The 17,603-nt window shown below is 37.7% G+C and overlaps 1 protein-coding gene across 2 annotated transcripts in view; it reads left to right on the top strand.

The window, feature by feature from the left end:
- UGGT1 (UDP-glucose glycoprotein glucosyltransferase 1) overlaps nucleotides 1-17,603 on the top strand; it is a 110,431-nt gene that overhangs the window by 86,573 nt on the left and 6,255 nt on the right. For both annotated transcript variants that reach the window (XM_042994155.1, XM_007093110.3), the window contains 8 exons: nucleotides 222-310; nucleotides 839-943; nucleotides 2,179-2,263; nucleotides 3,492-3,674; nucleotides 4,737-4,897; nucleotides 6,124-6,238; nucleotides 16,483-16,599; nucleotides 17,083-17,248. In XM_042994155.1, the coding sequence (XP_042850089.1) occupies nucleotides 222-310; nucleotides 839-943; nucleotides 2,179-2,263; nucleotides 3,492-3,674; nucleotides 4,737-4,897; nucleotides 6,124-6,238; nucleotides 16,483-16,599; nucleotides 17,083-17,248 (1,021 nt within the window). The remainder of the gene's footprint in view (nucleotides 1-221; nucleotides 311-838; nucleotides 944-2,178; nucleotides 2,264-3,491; nucleotides 3,675-4,736; nucleotides 4,898-6,123; nucleotides 6,239-16,482; nucleotides 16,600-17,082; nucleotides 17,249-17,603) is intronic.

Here is a 17,603-nt window from a genome sequence, read left to right as displayed (position 1 = left end):
TACAAGAGGTTTCTGTCTCATCACCTGAGGTGTTAATGTGGTATGTGAAAGATCATTCTGTTGAACTGGTCTAGACTGTAGGTGGGCCGTTGCCTGCCTACGGCACAGCTTTCTTTCGCCAGAATATGGGCACCAGATTGAGTTATGGGGCCTAGACTTGGCTGTAGGAAGTAGGGGCTTCGTCCCGTACTGTTCATAGTACCCCTCACGTATGGTTACAGGTTCAGAAGAAGGCAGACATGGTGAACGAAGACCTGCTGAGTGACGGAACTAATGAAAATGAATCTGGATTTTGGGACTCCTTCAAATGGTAAATTGGCACCATTAAAAAAAAAAAGTAATATTTTTAAGGAAAAGTATAAGCCCCATCCCTCCCTTCTTTTGAGTGTAAGAATCCCATGTGGACCTTTCAGAGTCTGTACTCTGCAGCAAATCTTGCACTTCCACTTAGAGTAGATGGGTGTTTCCCACAATGAATGAAGGAGGTTAATGTCCCCCCACGGGGTAGTTACTTCTTGACTCTTACTGCATGGTGCCTGTCCTTCAGAGAGCTTAGTTTACTTTCCATTGAGTGGATTGCATTCTGTGGAGTAGCCTATGTTCAGTTTGTTTCTGAAGCTATGTGGGGCCTTGCAGGCAGCATCCTTTTCGTTATCCTGTGGTGGCTTGGCTCCCTTGTGCCCTCCCAGGGCGCCATTGATGCTTCGCCACCTCCCCTTGCATCACCCTCTAGGGAAGGAATAGGATGGGAAACACGGTCTCTGTAGCTCTCCCCTTAAAGGGCTGTGTGTCTATACTAGCAGTTCAAGTGTTCTTGTTTTTACCTTTATTGTTATAGGGGCTTTACAGGAGGACAGAAGACTGAGGAAGTGAAACAGGATAAAGATGACATAATTAATATTTTCTCCGTGGCATCCGGCCATCTCTATGAAAGATTTCTTCGGTTAGTCATGTTGGTTATTTCAGTACATTATGAATGAGTTTGTCACAGTGTTCTTATTTAGAGAGTAAGAGAGTAAATGTTTCATGGCATTCTATCCATTATGCTTCTGTATATGTGAAGCACTCTGAGGACTGTGAATACAGAATTGTATTTGTTTTGATCTGCCAATCTCATAAAGTCCAGCTGTATCATAAATGTATATGTGTGGATATTACAAGGCTATAAACCTTTAATACCACTGCGCACACATTATAAATAATGGTGTTTAATTGGCCACCAAGCATTGCTTAACCCAGAAACTAGGAAGTTAGCACAGAGAGTAGAAGTGGAACAGGGCTGTGGACCTGTCGCCTAGAGATTCATAGGGGTGTAGAGCCAGGAGTGATCTTAGTTCTCAAATAACACCTCTGTTTTACAGACAGATTCAGAGGGTGAAGGGACTTGCCTGAGGTCACACAGCCAGAGCCAAGGAGAGGCCACAGCCATGTGCTGGTTGACACAGCGGCTGCTGGGGGAAGGCTTGGCTGGGAATATGCTCCTTTGCTTGAGAGTGACTTTCCTAATGCCAGGTTCATTTTACTTTTAATTTTCCATGACAAATCTAGTATGGCAAATAATTAAACTGTCATTTTACTCAGGTTCAACCTTCTATTTCCAAGAAATAATAACTGACCTAAAATAGTAATGTCAAATGTTAGTAATAACTCAATTTAATTAAATTCCTTGATCCAGTGTGTTTTTGTCTGTTTTCGTAGTAGGGAAATCCTGACGCTGTAGCCACTTGCCATCCCCTGACCTCGTCCTGCTCTCCTCCCTAGCAGTGTCTCCAGGATAGGCTGTGGGGGGCAGTGCAGCCACACACAGCTGCTGCGGCTTTCCAGTTTTCTTTTCATAGTCATGTAGACTGTTAGCTACAACCTCCGTTGTTCATTGGTAGCATAATTAATACGGCAGTTCATGAAGCAGAGTATTTAAAGATGTAACATGATTAAAACATCTGCCTTTGTCAGTTAGGTATATTTTTATAGGTGAGAAATACCCTTTCTTTTCCATTCAGTGATAACTTTATAATGAGTGCAGTTTTTCATTTTCCATTACTAAGGGTCTCTTTTTTAAAGCCATCAGCTCTGCTGTGAAAAACATTCAGCGGTCTTATGATCAGCTCTGCTCAATTTTGTTGAGATTAAAAAGCATTGGAAAATTAATATTGATTATTATTTGCTTTTGTTTGATAGTATAATGATGCTGTCAGTACTGAAGAATACCAGGACTCCTGTGAAATTCTGGTTCTTGAAGAATTATCTGTCCCCCACATTTAAGGTTTGTTCTCAGGGGAGAGGAAAGGAGACATTAAGGAGATATGATGGTATAATATACTTCTTACTGCTTCTCTGTTATTTGTGTAACTTAAAAATCTTTTCTTTCTTGGGTTTCCGTAGCTCAGCTGCATACTTCGTGTTGATTAGTCTTCTAGCCTGGACTCTTTAGGGGAACAGTCATCATAAAACCAAACATAAAATTATTGTGACCTGTTTGAAGTTTGGGTAACATAGGAGGAGAATCTGTATCTTTGTATTTTTTTTTTTTTTTTAATTTTTAAAAAAAATTTTAGGGAGTGAGAGAGTGCAAGCAGGAGAGAGGGGCTGTGGGAGGAAGGGAGAGGGAGAGAATCTTAAGCAGGCTCTACGGTCAGTGCGGAGCCCAACGTGGGGCTCAGTCCCGCAACCCTGGGATCCGTGAGCTGACGCACAACCAACTGAACCACCCAGGTGCCCCTGAATCTTTTGTTTTGATGAAATAATGTTGTCTTCCTCGGAGCATGTATATTCTAATTTAATTAGAAAGCATAGTGCTGGTTTCCAGTGGGGAGGATTATTCATTGTCTCATGGACAACAGTGATCTCTGGAAGTGTTGTTTCATCTGTGCACCATGAAAAACAGACTTGGGAAGTTTTCTGCTTTATTTATTAGTTAGTATTTGTCATCTAAATTTGTTTGTATCTTGTATCTTGTTTGTATCTTTTGTTGTTGTGGTTCTATAGATGTTACTAAACAACTTTTATTTTATTCAGTAATTCACTTCTGGTCCCCTGAAGGTACTTGTATTTAGGATCTAAAAACTTAAAAACAAATTTGTTCAGAATATTTGGATCTGCCGTGTCATTCCCTGGGTTAGGCCCAGGTCTGAGAAAGCCTTTGAGTCAAGCTCAAAAAATGTTTTACTGTAAATTAATAAGTTCATTTCCATAAAACACACACACACACACACACACACACACACACACACACAAACACAAACCTAAAAGCCTTCATTGAAAGATTTGTCATTTCACGTGATAATTAGAAGTCCTAAAGAAATGGGGGGTTTGACAAGTTTATATGTATTCTTTTAGTCACCGGTGAGTCACGGTCAGATTTCTGTATTCAACTGCCGTTATGGTAAATATGTTTTACTTGTGCTGTCATCATGGTGGCTGACTTCCATTAGAGAGCCGATTTTCTTCATCTGAGTAAATGGTTGTCTGTTGTTCCCTATGTGCCAAAATAGGAGTTCATACCTTATATGGCAAATGAGTACAACTTCCAGTATGAGCTTGTTCAATACAAATGGCCCCGGTGGCTTCATCAGCAGACTGAGAAACAGCGCATCATTTGGGGTTACAAGATCCTCTTCTTGGACGTGCTGTTCCCACTGGTTGTTGACAAATTCCTGTTTGTGGATGCTGATCAGGTAAGCTTTTAGAAGCCAGGTTTAAACAGTTTGTATTAAAGCCGTTAGACTTCCTTCTCCTTTTTAAATGATTTTACTTTTCTGGTTACAGAAAAATACATGCCTCTGTGACATTATTTAAAATATATGAAAAGGTACACCCAGGTGTGATCACTTTTACAGTTTGCATTTGAGGTATCTCCTTTTAATCTTTTTTTCTATGCCTCTATACATCATACATGCAGTCTTGTGTCTTAATTCATTTAACACACAGACTAAAAACTGGAAGATTGAGGTTTAACAGTGCTTGCTATCATCTCCAATTATTTACCCAAAAGCTAGGAGTTATCGGCATGGGTAAGACAGAGGAAGTTCTACCAGATAGATGCCTAGCTTTGATAGTTTGTAGCTCTTCAGATACTCTTCCTCCTGTCAAGATTTGACTTAAAACGAACACACTGTGATTTTAGAGCATACACACTCAAAAAGTGTTAATATAGTTCTCCTTTACAATCTTCCCCTTTTCCCTGAGCCGGCTGAAACCTGAGATGATCATTTGAATGGAAGTGATAGAATGTGTGCAAAGGTCATGCAGCCAGAAACTTCATCCACCTTTTTGGGATTCCCTGCCTCCTTCAGCTCACTGTGTCACAACCAGCTTGACCTGAAGCATGTTTTCTGGGTTCTCATATAAACACACTTACCTTTGTTGAGCACTTGGTCTGTGTCAGTTATCATTCCGCATGTGTTCATATGTTAATTCATGTAATCCTGTGAGGTCTCCATTTTACAGATGGGGAAACTCCATCACAGAAGCTAAGCAGTATAAATTTGTTTTACTGCCACCTTTTCGAATACTTAGAATACTGTGTGCCAACCACTATGCAAAGTGTCTTACATGTTAGCGAAGGCAGCCCACTAATCAGTGAAGGAATCTGGGCTTAGCCTGGGTCTACTGCTGGAGCCTGTGCCGGTAACCTCAGAGCTGCCCTCTGTAATGTCTCAGTGAGACAATCTGTGTTTTAAGGAAACTGCTGTCTGCATGGCTGTTTAACAAATGACTTGTGATTTTTTTTTCTCCAGATTGTCCGAACAGATCTGAAAGAGTTAAGAGATTTCAATTTGGATGGTGCTCCTTATGGCTATACTCCCTTTTGTGATAGCCGAAAAGAAATGGATGGATACAGGTTCTGGAAATCAGGGTACTGGGCCAGTCATTTGGCTGGGCGAAAGTATCATATCAGGTACTGAAAAAGGAGTACTCTCCAAAGCTGTTGGATTTTCTTTTCTCAAAAAATTAATTTTACATATTTGAAATTATGAATAGGTAATATGTTATTAATGTGGCTCAAAAATAAAAATTATGAAAAATATACTGTGAAAAGGTCTCCCAATTCTGTCTGTTTTCTACCCAGTTCCTACTCCTATAACAGATAACATCATCTATTAATTTACTGCAGTATGTCCTTCCAGAGTTTCTTGATTCTTTTTTTTTTTTTAATTTTTTTTTTTAATGTTTGTTTATTTTGAGAGAAAGAGTGCATAAGTAGGGGAGATGCAGAGATAGAGGGAGAGAGAGAATCCCAGGCAGGCTCGAACTCACGAACCATGAGGTCATGACCTGAGCTGAAATCAAGAGTCAGATGTTCAACCAACTGAGCCACCCAGATGCCCCTAGAGTTTCTTGATTCTTACATCCTTTTTTTTTTTTTACACAAAATATACCATCATATTTTCAGTTTTGTGCCTTTTTTTTTTTTTTTACTATAGTAGATCTTCTATCAATGTGTTGAGAGACCTTCTTTCTTAACATCTGCATTTTATTGCAGTATATGTAGGTTATTTGTGGTCTTTTGCTGTGACATACAGTGTTGCAGTGAATAAATACATCATTTGGTATATTTCAAATATATCTGTAGGACAAATTCCTAGAAGTAGAACTCCTAGGTCAGACTGTGTACCATTGCATTATCTGTTCTTGGCAGAATGTGGTTTGGAAGATCTGGAAGGTCTGGGATGTGTAGGAAGCAGCATTTACAGAGAATAAAAGTTGGGGTTTGGGGATTTCTTTATCATTAGTTATGTCCTTGGTCCAGAAGATCCATAACAGTGTGGATGTTTTTTTTTCCCAGCAACATCTAAAACATTATCAGGCTATTTTTGGCTGATGGTCAGCTTTTATTATCTAATCTGCTGACGTTTGGTAGAAGTTTTCTATTGTCAGAGACTTAAGGCAGCTAAATAAGGAAGGCAATTAAGAAAGAGTGACAAAGTGAGCTTATGGCAGAGTATGTGTTTTGCAATAATTTCCTGCCATCTTTGAAGAAGCACATGCTGACCCTGAGCTCCACTGGAGGCCACAGCTTACCTTTTCACAGAGAGGGCAGAATGTTTACCTGGTGACCATTATTCAGTGGGGTTATTCTTTGTCATAATCCATGGTTATAACAAGTAGTTCTTCTCTACCCAGTGCACTATATGTCGTGGATCTAAAGAAGTTTAGGAAAATAGCTGCTGGTGACAGACTCAGGGGACAGTACCAAGGTCTGAGTCAGGATCCTAACAGCCTTTCAAATCTTGATCAAGTAAGTGGCTATTTTTTTGGTTAACACTTGCAGTGATGGGTATGCAATATTATGTCAGAAATTGAATTTATTATTTTCCTCTCAGTTTTCTCCTCTGTTGGAACAATGTTTTGTTTCTTCATGGACAGGAGTGTGTGTGTGTGTGTGTGTGTGTGTGTGTGTGTGTGTGTGTGTGTGTGTGTGTGTGAGAGAGAGACATTTTTGTCCTCAACAGAATGCATAGGAGTGAAAAAATGTCGTAGGCCTAATGATGTTGGTTTGGAAGGGAGATGGAAAGGAGGATGCTGCCTCCTCAAACCATTACCATGTTGTTTAATTTTGCACCTAGGATAACCTGATAAATGTGTTTTCCTGCTTGCTAGGGGAAATTTGTTTCTCTTTAGAGACTAACTAGCAAGGATTCACAGTGTATAGTTTCACAATTTCCCTCTTTTCTGTTGGAAACCATGGTGTTTTTTTAAGAAGTTTATCTGAATCGATTTTTTAATGCTCAACATTTTTCAGAAGTAAGTTTTTAGTTTGTTGTGGATACCTACTTTCACATATTTTGTTTTGCTAAAGTCTGCATTAAACATTTTAAAACTTTCATTATGATATTTAGCACCCATAAAAGAAAACATACAAAACAAAACTATACCAATATATACATATTCACATGCACCAGTGAATTACCACAGACCTAATGCCCATATATGACCATCCAGTTCAACAAGTAGAACATTACTAAAATCCTGCAGCTACCATTCTTAATAAAAGTATCCAGCATCCTGACCTTTGTGGTAATCACCCCATGCTTTTCTCTGTAGAATTACTACTTTAACGTGTATCCTTAATACTGTGGTTTAGTGTTGCCTGTTTTGTTTTTTTTTTCTCCCTACCTCAGTTGTATCTTAAAAGATAAACTCTTTTAAGTCTGATTTCTTTTGCTCAACATTATGTTTGTGTGATCCATCCCTGTTGGTGTGTGTAGAGGTACTACGTTTTGTTTATTCTACATTTGGGTTGTTTTCCATTTTTGTCTTCCGTGGATAATGCTGCTGTGATCATTCATGCACCTGTGTTGCTGCACATGTACACATATTTCAGTTGTGTGTTCAGCTACATGTGTATTTGCTGGGTTACCATATTTGTATATTTATCTTTACTAGATGATCCCAGACAGTTTTCCAAAGTAGTTCTAACTTATATACCCATCAGCTGTGTAAGGATTCCTGGTGCTCCATGTTTTGACCAGAACTTATTGTCAGTCTGTTAATTTGGTACATGTGAACTGCCATCCCTTGTGGCTTTCATTTGGAGAGTTTATCACATTTATATCTAATATAAAATTATTAGTGAAGTAGGATTAACATCTGCCATTTTAATTCCCTTGTTTCTCCTATATATTTTTGACTTACTTTCTCAGTGGTTGTCCTGATGATTATCATTAACACTTATTTATGACAGTTTAATTTGGGTTAATAATAACTTAATAGTATACAAAAACTTTGTTCCTATGGAGCTGTGGTTCCCCCCCTCCCCTGCCTACTTTCATTATCATACAGTTTGCATGTTTATACATTTTATGCCTGTCAACACAGATTTATAATTATTACTGTTTGTAATTATTTTTAAACCAGGGGCAGGGGGAAGGAGCTCTAAACCAGAAATACATTGATACTATCTTTTATATTTACCTACTTACCTTTACTGCTTTTTATTTCTTCATGTGGATTTGAGTTACTGTCTAGTACCCTTTCCTTTCAGCCAGAGGACTCACTTTAGTATTTCTGATAGAATGGCTCTGGAGCTACAAACTTCTTAGGTAATATGTAAATTTCTCCTTCATTTTTTTCATGAATAGTTTTGCTTGGATATAAAATTCTTGCTTGACAGTTTTTTTTCTTCTCATATTTTTCTTTGACTATATTGTCTCACAGCCTTTTAGCTTCCATGTTTTGTGATGAGAAATTAGCTGTTAATCTTGAGAATCCCTTATCTGACGAGTCGCCATCTCTAGTCTTTCGGGAGTTTGATTATGATGTTGGGTCTCTTGAGTTTATCCTACTTAGAGTCCATTGAGCTTCTTGAATGTATAGACTAATGTTTTTCACCAAATTTGAGAAGTTCTATTTCTTTAAGTATTATTTCTGCCTCTTTCTCTATCCCCTTGGGACCCCCATTGTGTGCGTTAGTATATTTGATGGTTTCCTACAGTTCTCTGAGGCTCTGTTTATTTTTCTTCATTGTTCTTTCTGCTCCTGGATAATCTCAAGACTGGATAATCTCAACTGATTTATTTTCACTTGACCTGATTATTTTTTCTGCTGCTAAAACCTGTGGTTGAACCTATCTAGTGAATTTTCATTTATTTAAGCTATTGTGTTTTCAACAGATTTTTCTGTTTGGTTCTTTTGTATAATTTGGTTAATTTGTATAATTAATAATTTTATTAATCGTCTCTAATTTTTTGGAACATCATTCACATACTTGCCTTTAGTTCTGTTAGACATGATTTCCTTTGTTCCTATTCGAACATATTTAAGATACCTGATATAAATTCCTTGTGTCTAGGCCTCCACAAGTATAGTTTCTATTGATTGCTTTTTTGTCCTATATATGGGTTTTGTATATTTGGTATTTTGCATGTCCCATTTTCATTGAAAACTGAACATTTCCAGTAATGTAGTGTGGCAACTCTGGAAATCCTTTTTCCCCCCTTCCCAGGGTTCGTTGCTGGTGCTTATTGTAGTAGTTGTTTGTTTTTGGACTTCTAAACCAGTTCTGTGAAGTCTGCATATTTGGTATGCCTGCTTAGCTTAGTCGTCAGCTAAAATTGGACAGAGATTTCTTAAGTGTTCAAAACCACAAAGATTTCCAGTCTTTGCCAGAGGCCTCTGGGTGCCTGTTGGGATACATCCTCAACAGTCAGCCAGGCAGTTTACAACTGTACCTTAGTCTGCACTTCTCTGTTGCATAGGGCTTCAAGATCAACAAGAGGTGAGAGTTTATGGCTTTATTAGGGCTTTCTTACTTATGTACGCAACACAGAGCATGCTCAGAGCCTTACACGTACTGTTCTCATGGCCTTTTGTCTTCCCAGGAATCTGTCTTTTCTTTTCACAGCCTTCTGTGGTTATCTCATTCTTCAGTATTTCTTGTTAAGATTTTTGTTTAATGTATTCTTTGCTCCATCTCAGACAGCCTCAGAAAGCTCAACACATTTTTCAAGGGCTGCCAAGGAGAAGCTTTTAGCATGGGGTAAGTTCAAGTGAGATTGAATAGAGACAGGCCTATACAGTACGGTCTTCAAATGATGGCTCTGCTTTTGGAATGAAGTTTGAAAGACCTCCAGCCTTGTTCTCCTTACTCCAGTATGGCAGTGCAGGCTGTTATTTTTTGAGACTAATGGGGAACAGGAGAATGGGAATAGAAGTCCAAATACCTCAAAATTCACTGTTCTTAGCAACATTCAACCATTTTTTGTTGACTTTTAGGTGCTCCTTGGGTTGCTGCAAGCCTTTGGTTAATTTTCAGAGTTCTGAAAAAAGTTGATTCAATTTTTATCACTTTTTTGGTTGCTTTTATCAAAAGGCAGACTTTCAGAGCTCCTTACTCTGCCATTTTTGTTGGCGTTGCTCCTCATTGTGGTCTTATTTTGCATTTCCATAATTTAATGAAGTTGAGTACCATTTTGTGTATTTATGGTCATTTAGATATTCTCTTGTGATATGCTTATTTAAATACAGTAAAACCTTGGTTTTCAAGCATAATTCGTTCCAGAAACATGCTTGTAATGCAAAACACTCATATATCAAAGCAAATTTCAAGAACCATTGACTTAGTTGTAATCATGTGACATTCAGCATTGCATATTACTCGTATTGCAAGACATTGCTTGTTTATCAGGTTAAAATTCATTAGAAATGTTTGCTCTTCTTACAGAACACTCGCAGAACAAGTTACTCACAATCCAAGGTTTTACTGTGTTTAGATTATTTGAAATTTTTCTTCTTGATTTATGGGCATTCTTTATGTGTACTAATAGTGTAACCTTTGTTGTATATGTTGCAAAATTTTCTACTTGAACTCTCTTAATGGTATCTTTTGTTTTCAGGCTGGTCAGTATTTTCTTCTATGGTTAATGCTTTTTGACCCCTATTAAGGTCACAAAGACATTTTTAAAATATGAGCTTTATTTTTTTTCGCATTCAAATCTATATTCCAGTAGAAATTTGTTTTATATATGGTGTGAGATAGAGTTCAACTTTCACTTTTTTGTGCATATACAGTTACATCAGTTTGTTGTTGTTCTTGTTTAATGGAATGCACTGCTCTGCAATGCCATCTTTGCCAGATATGAGGTACTCATGTATGCGTGGATCTGTTTCTGGGTCTTCTAGTTTTTGACTCACCTGTTTGTCTATCTTAACATCCTACACAAATCTCAAATACTCTAGTTCTATATATAATAAGTCGTGATATCCAGTAAGTCAAATCCTCCCACCTCATTCTTCAAGAGTGTCTTAGAGTACTTTTTTGTCCTTTATTTTCTCATATACATTTTAGAATGAGCTTGTCAAGTTTAGGAGGAAAAACACATTTACTAGGATTTTATTTTTTATTTATGTCTTAAAAAAATTTTGTGTATTGTGATATTTTGACATTTTTTTAAATGTTTATATTTGAGAGAGAGAGAGAGAGAGAGAGAGAGTGTGAGTGGGGGAGGGACAGAGAGAGAGGGAGACACAGAATCCGAAGCAGGCTCCAGGCTCTGAGCTGTCAGTGTCAGCACAGAGCCCGACACAGGGCTCGAACTCATGAACTGTGCGAGATCATGACCTGAGCTAAAGTCAGACGCTCAACTGACTGAGCCACCCAAGTGCCCCTAGGATTTTATATTTGGGTTGTGTTTAATTTCTCATTGTTTTCCTCATAGAGATCTTAGATCTTATACATCTCTGTTAAGAGTTATTTTAAAAAATTTTTGTTTCCATTTGTTGCTGGTATCTAGAATTGCAGTTGATTTTTGTTCATTGTTGTATTCGGCTACCCTACTAATCTGTATATACTTTTGTATTTTCTGTATATGTAAGCATATAATTTACAAATAATGGCAATTTTACTTTTTCTTTTCTAATTGCACAATTTTTTTTTTTTTTTTTTGCTTTTGCTGTTTACTGGGACTTCCTAATGTTGAACAGAAATGTTGATAGTGGACATTCTTGACTCAAAAGCAAAGTTTTCAGCATTTCACCACTAAGTATGATGTTTATTGTAGATATTTTTTAGATATTGTAGATATTTCCTCTTATTCAGATTAAGGAAGTTCCTTTTATTCCTAGTTTCCTACTTTATTTTTTATTTTATTTTTCATTTGGGGCCTGGCCTGGCCCTCCCTGCATGTCCTACTTTGCCCTGCCAACCACTTGGTGGCTCCACAGCCCTGAGACCCCGCCTCTCCTTATGTGCCCCATGCTTCAGGCCCCAGGCCACACCACCAGAAGTCTAGTTTGCTACTTAAAAAAAATCACTTGTGTTAAATTTTTTTATGTTTTTAATATCTGCTGAGATGATAGTATTTTCTCTTTTATTCTGTAAGTGTAGTTTAATTATATACCTAAATAAAATTTCTGAATTATATAATCCAGCTTGGTCATGATTTATTATTCTTTTTTATATATTTCTGGATTTTTTGTGCTTACTATTTATTTAAGAATTTTGTATTTATGTTTTTGTGTGACATAATAGCTTGTAATATCTCTGTCAGATTTTGATGTTGAGGCTATATTGGCTTACTAAAATGAGTTGGGTTTTGTTTTTTTCTTTTTTCATTTACCAGTAATGGTTTGTGTAAGATTGACCTTATTTCTTTCTTAAATGTTTGGTAGAATTCACTAGTGAAGCCTAATAGAAATTTCTTTGTGTTTAAATTATGACTTCAGTTTCTTTAAGAGTTATGGGACTGTAGGGGTGCCTGGGTAGCTCAGTTGGTTGAGTGTCTGACTTTGGCTCAGGTCATGATCTCATAGCTCGTGAATTCGAGCCCCATGTCAGGCTCTGTGCTGACAGCTCAGAGCCTGGAGCCTGCTTCAGATTCTGTGTCTCCCTCTCTCTCTGCCCCAACCCACTCTCATTCTGTCTCTGTCTCTCTCAAAAATAAATAAACATTTTAAAAAAAAAAAAAAGAGTTATGGGACTGTTGACATTTTCTATTACTACTTTAATCAATGTTTTTGTTAAGGTGTCGCTAAATTTACTAACATAACATCATGAAGTTGTTTATACTACCCTCTCATTTTTAAAAAAATTTTTTTAATGTTTATTTTTGAGAGAGAGATAGACACAGAGCATGAGTGGGAGTGGGGGGGGGGCGGTGGCAGAGAGAGAGGGAGACACAGAATCTGAAGCAGGCTCCAGGCTCTGAGCTGTTGGCACAGAGCCTGACGTGGGACTTGAACTCACCGACTGCGAGATCATGACCTGAGCCACCCAGGTGCCCCGTACTACCCTCTCATTTTTTAAAATTGAGATGTAGGGGCTCCTGAGTGGCTCAGTCAGTTGAGCATCCAACTTAGGGTCAGGGCATGATTTCACAGTTTGTGAGCTCAAGCCCCACATTGGACTCCCCATATTGGACTGACAGCTCAGAGCCTGGAGCTTGCTTTGGATTCTGTGTCTGCCTCTCCCCCACTCATGCTCTGTTCTCTCTCAAAAATAAATTAACATTAAAAAATACTTAAAAAGTAAAATTGAGATATAATTTATATAGCGCAACATGTTCAGATTGTAAGTGCACTGTTTTGGAAAATGCTTTCATCACTTCAGTTAAAGTCTGCTGGATCTATATTGATGTCTTCTCTCTCTCTCTCTTTCTCTATCTTTTATAATTTTCTGACATTGTTTACTGTGCTTTCTCTTTTTTTGCCTTTATCACCTCACTGGGAGTTAAAGAAACATCTTTTAGGGGCACCTGGGTGGCTTAGTCAGTTGAGTGTCCAGCTCTTGATTTCAGCTCAGATCATGATCTCACAGTTCTTGAGATCAAGCCCCACATTGGGCTCCATGCTGACTGTACAGAGCCTGCTTAGGATTCTCTCTCTGTCTCTTTCTCTGTGTGTCTCTCTCTGTCCCTCTTCTGCTTGCATGCGTGTACTCACTCTTGCTCAAAATGAGTATACATTAAAAAAAAAAAAAGAAACATCTTTTAATGTTTTTCATCCTGTTTCTTTTCTGTTTCATTAATTTGTTCTTTATTGTGCTTACCTTTTACTTTATTTAATTTGTTGATTTTTTTTCCTAGTTTCCTGAGATGTTTAGTTCATAATTTTTAGTCTTTCTAATGTATGCATTTGAAATGATCAGATTCTATCTCAGCAAGACTTTGGCTGCATTGCACATGTTTTATATGTAGCATTTTCCTTGTCATTTGGTACAATGTATTTCTAGTTTCCAGTGTGATGTCTTTGACTCTTAAGTAATGTAGAAGTGACTCCAAATACACAGGGATTTTCTAGTTACATTTTTGCTATTAATTTGTAGCTCAGTGGCTTTATGGTTTGAGGATTTCTTCTGTATGATTTCAGACATTTGAAATTTGTGGAGATTTACTATTAGACCCAAATGTCATCAGTTTTGGTAAACATTTCATTTGGTTTTTTGTATTCTGTAGATATTAGGTATAGTCCATTTGGTCATATTATGTGTTTTTGTCTGTTTTTCTATTAGTTACTGAGGGAATTGTATTAAAATATTTTTCTGTATTGTGATATCTTCATCTCTGGTTTTGTCAAATTTTGCTTTATGTGTTTTGAGACTATACCATTAGGTACCTAAAACTTAGAAGCATATATATCCTACAACTGAATTTTTAATGATTTTTGTTGGGGGAACCTTCACCCAATATTAGTACATCTATGCCAGCTTTCCTTTTGGTTATTGTAAAATGGTATATTGTTTTTATCCTTCTGTTTTCAATTTTTTCTATCCTTATATTTTAGTTCTATTAAAAAAATTTTTTTTAACATTTATTCATTTTTGAGAGACAGAGACAGTGGGGGAGGGGCAGAGAGAGAGGGAGACACAGAATCCAAAGCAGGCTCCAGGCTCTGAGCTGTCAGCACAGAGCCCAATGCAGGGCTCGAACCCACGAACCGTGAGATCATGATCTGAGCTGAAGTTGCACGCTTAACCAACTAAGCCACCCACGCACCCCAGTTCTATTTCTTATAAATAGGCTTATATCTGTTGGTTTTTACATTTTGTATAAGTCATTTAATTTGAACATTTAGTCCATTTATAGTTAACGTAATCACCAGTAAGACTGGCTTTTCTAGTGTTTCTGCTTATTTTATGTGTTCTGTTTCTTTTTTCTCCTTAGTTTCCTTCAGATGGAGAGTTTTTTATAATTCCATCTTCCCTCTACTAGCTTGAACTCTACACTTTTTTTTAAAGATTTTTAAATTTTTAAGTAATCTCAACACCCAGTGTGGGGCTCAAACTCACAACCCAAAGAACAGGAGTCACATGCTCCACTGACTGAGCCAACCAGGAGCCCCTTGAACTATATACTTTTTTGCAGTTCTTTTAATGATTATCCTAGAGGTTACAGTATTATGCACTCCTGACTTTGCAAAGGCTAATGCTAGTTGGTATATTTGCACCTACCACACAGTGCAAAAACATTAGAACAGTGCTTTTCAAACTTCAGCATACATAAAAGATTCACCTGGAGAACTTATTGAAGCGTTAATTCCTGGGTCCCACTCGCATGGGCCAGTTCAGTAGGTGTATGTATGGTTGGGCCTAAGAGCCCACATTCCTAGCAGACTCCTTGCTGCATCTGCATAACCTCAGGTTGAGTAATACTGGCCTTAGAGTTCACTAACTCCATTTATCCTTATCCCAGCCTGAATGGCTGTTGCTGTGGATTTTAGATATCTCTGTATTTTAAACCCCAGAAATTCTTCTCCTACAATGGGATTGTTATCTATTTAGATATGCTCATGTGGTTACCCTGCAATCTTCTCTGCATTTCTGAGCTTCCATATAGGATTATTTTCCTTCTGCCTAAAGAATATCCTTTAATTTTCCTTAGTGTAAGTTCACTAGTAACAATTTTTTTCAATTTTTGTCATCTACAAGTGTCTTTATCTGTAATATTAGGTATAATTCAGGTAACACAAAATTTATCACTTTAACCATTTTTGAGTGGACAGTTCAGTGGTGTTAAGTGAATTCACAGTGTTGTGCAGCTGTCCATCTCCAGAAGTTTTTCATCATCCCAGACCAAAACTCTGTACCCATTAAATGGCAACTCCACCTTCCTTCCTCCCTCCAGTCCCTTGACAACCTCTATTCTATTTTCTGTCTGTATGAACTTGCCTATTCTAGGTACTTTTAGAATCATATAATATTTTTCCTTTTTGTGCCTGGCTTATTTTACTTCGTATAATGTTTTCAAGTTTCATCCATGTCATAGCAGCTTTCAGAATTTCCTTCCTGTTAAGCTGAAAGAATTTTCCTGTGTGTGTGTGTGTGTGTGTGTGTGTGTGTGTGTGTGTATACACACACACACCATATTTTGTATATCCATTCATCTGTTGATGGACATTTGGCTTATTTCCATCTTTTGACTATTGTGAATAATGCCTCTGTGAACATTGGTGTAAAAGTATCTGTTTGAGTCCCTGCTTTCTTTTGTGCATATATCCAGAAGTGGAATTTCTGGATCATATTGGTTGTGTCTTAAGATAGTGCAACATTTTATTGTGTCAAACTCAAAAGTTTTCCTGAGAAAAAAGCTTCAAAGCATACAGTTGGCTTGAAAACATGTAAGCTTCATCCACTTGGGATCAAGCCTCAGTTGACAAGGTTGATTTGGAGCATCCTTTATGCAAAGTTGTGAAGTATCAAAACCACACTCTATGCTTAGTTAACTTTCAAGAAGCACTAGTATTTTTTCTTAGAATTGCCCTCATGGAGAGAAGTCTAGGTGTAGGTTATTTTTGAGTTTTAAGCTAAAGTTTTTCAGGTGCTTATCATAGGTAGATGTTTTAGAAGTCCTCTAAACTGTAGTTTTACAAAAAATCACAAATAAGTATTTTAGCTTCTCACAGATCTTTAGTAGACCCTTTCAGTTCTAAAAAATTGTGATTGGTATGTGATATGTAATGAGCAGCCATTACCGCTAATTTGCTCTGAGTTTATTTCAGTTTCCCTCAGAACTTGAGAGTATTGTGTCTTATTTTCTTTTTACCAAACAGGATTTGCCCAATAACATGATCCATCAGGTGCCAATTAAATCACTCCCTCAAGAATGGCTTTGGTGTGAAACGTGGTGTGATGATGCCTCTAAGAAAAGGGCTAAAACAATAGATTTGGTAAGCTGTCTGTGGTTCTTTTCTACATCTTATTCCAGTGTGATTTATGACTAGATCGTTATTAACACACAGATTCTTCTTTAGTCTTCTCTGTAGTTGTGCAGTTGGGGGACTGTAGCACATCCTGTAGTAATATCCACAGATCTCTGCTGCGTGCAGCAGGCAGCCAGGTTCTCTGGTGTCTGATGGGGCTGTTTCACTACTTACAATCAGTGAAGTTACTACTTGTCCATGGATTATCTCTGTGCCTTGTAATTTTATCAAAGGAACTTTCAGTTCCTGCTTTCCAGTCATTCTCCACAATTTTGTAGAAGCTTTATGTGACCCACTACCACATTGCTTCTGCTGGTCTCTCATTTGGCTCTTCAGTGTTGTTCTTTTTGTTCAGTTGGGACTTAGAATCCAAGAACAGACACATCTTTTAATTCTGTATAATGTGCCCTGTCTTTAGCTTGGTTGAAGCATGTGATTTGGGTTTTACAGTGTAATAATCCAATGACCAAAGAGCCCAAGCTGGAAGCAGCTGTTCGAATTGTCCCAGAGTGGCAGGACTACGACCAAGAGATCAAGCAGCTACAGACCCGGTTCCAGAGGGAGAAAGAGACAGGAATGCTGGACAAGAAGACGACACAGGAGCCACGCTGGGAAGGTAAGTCCAGCGGTCAGCCTTAGGGAAGTACTTATTTGCATTTCTGATTTGTGTTTGTTGCAAAAACAACAGAATAATGAATAAAAGGAATCTCAGCCCTTCCATCCTGACATCAACCAGTGTATATTTTTACTTTCCTTTTTTAGTTGGCCTTCTAAACGTATGTATTAATACAGTTGCTGCCCCCTTTTCTTTTCCCTTATTTTATTTTATTTTATCTTTTTGAGAAAAGGTGCATTGAGAATTCTGTTATTTAGGCTCATGAATTTTGTGATATATAAGCTAAGCCTGACATTATTTTGGGGATCTTTTGTCAGATTCCTTGGTTTTTTATTAAATCTGTCCAGGCATTATT

The sequence above is a fragment of the Panthera tigris genome, chromosome C1 (genome assembly GCF_018350195.1).
Source record: "Panthera tigris isolate Pti1 chromosome C1, P.tigris_Pti1_mat1.1, whole genome shotgun sequence".
Lineage (NCBI taxonomy): Eukaryota > Metazoa > Chordata > Mammalia > Carnivora > Felidae > Panthera > Panthera tigris.
Note: the sequence above shows the minus strand (reverse complement) of the source record. Positions and strands in the feature narration are given on the sequence as shown.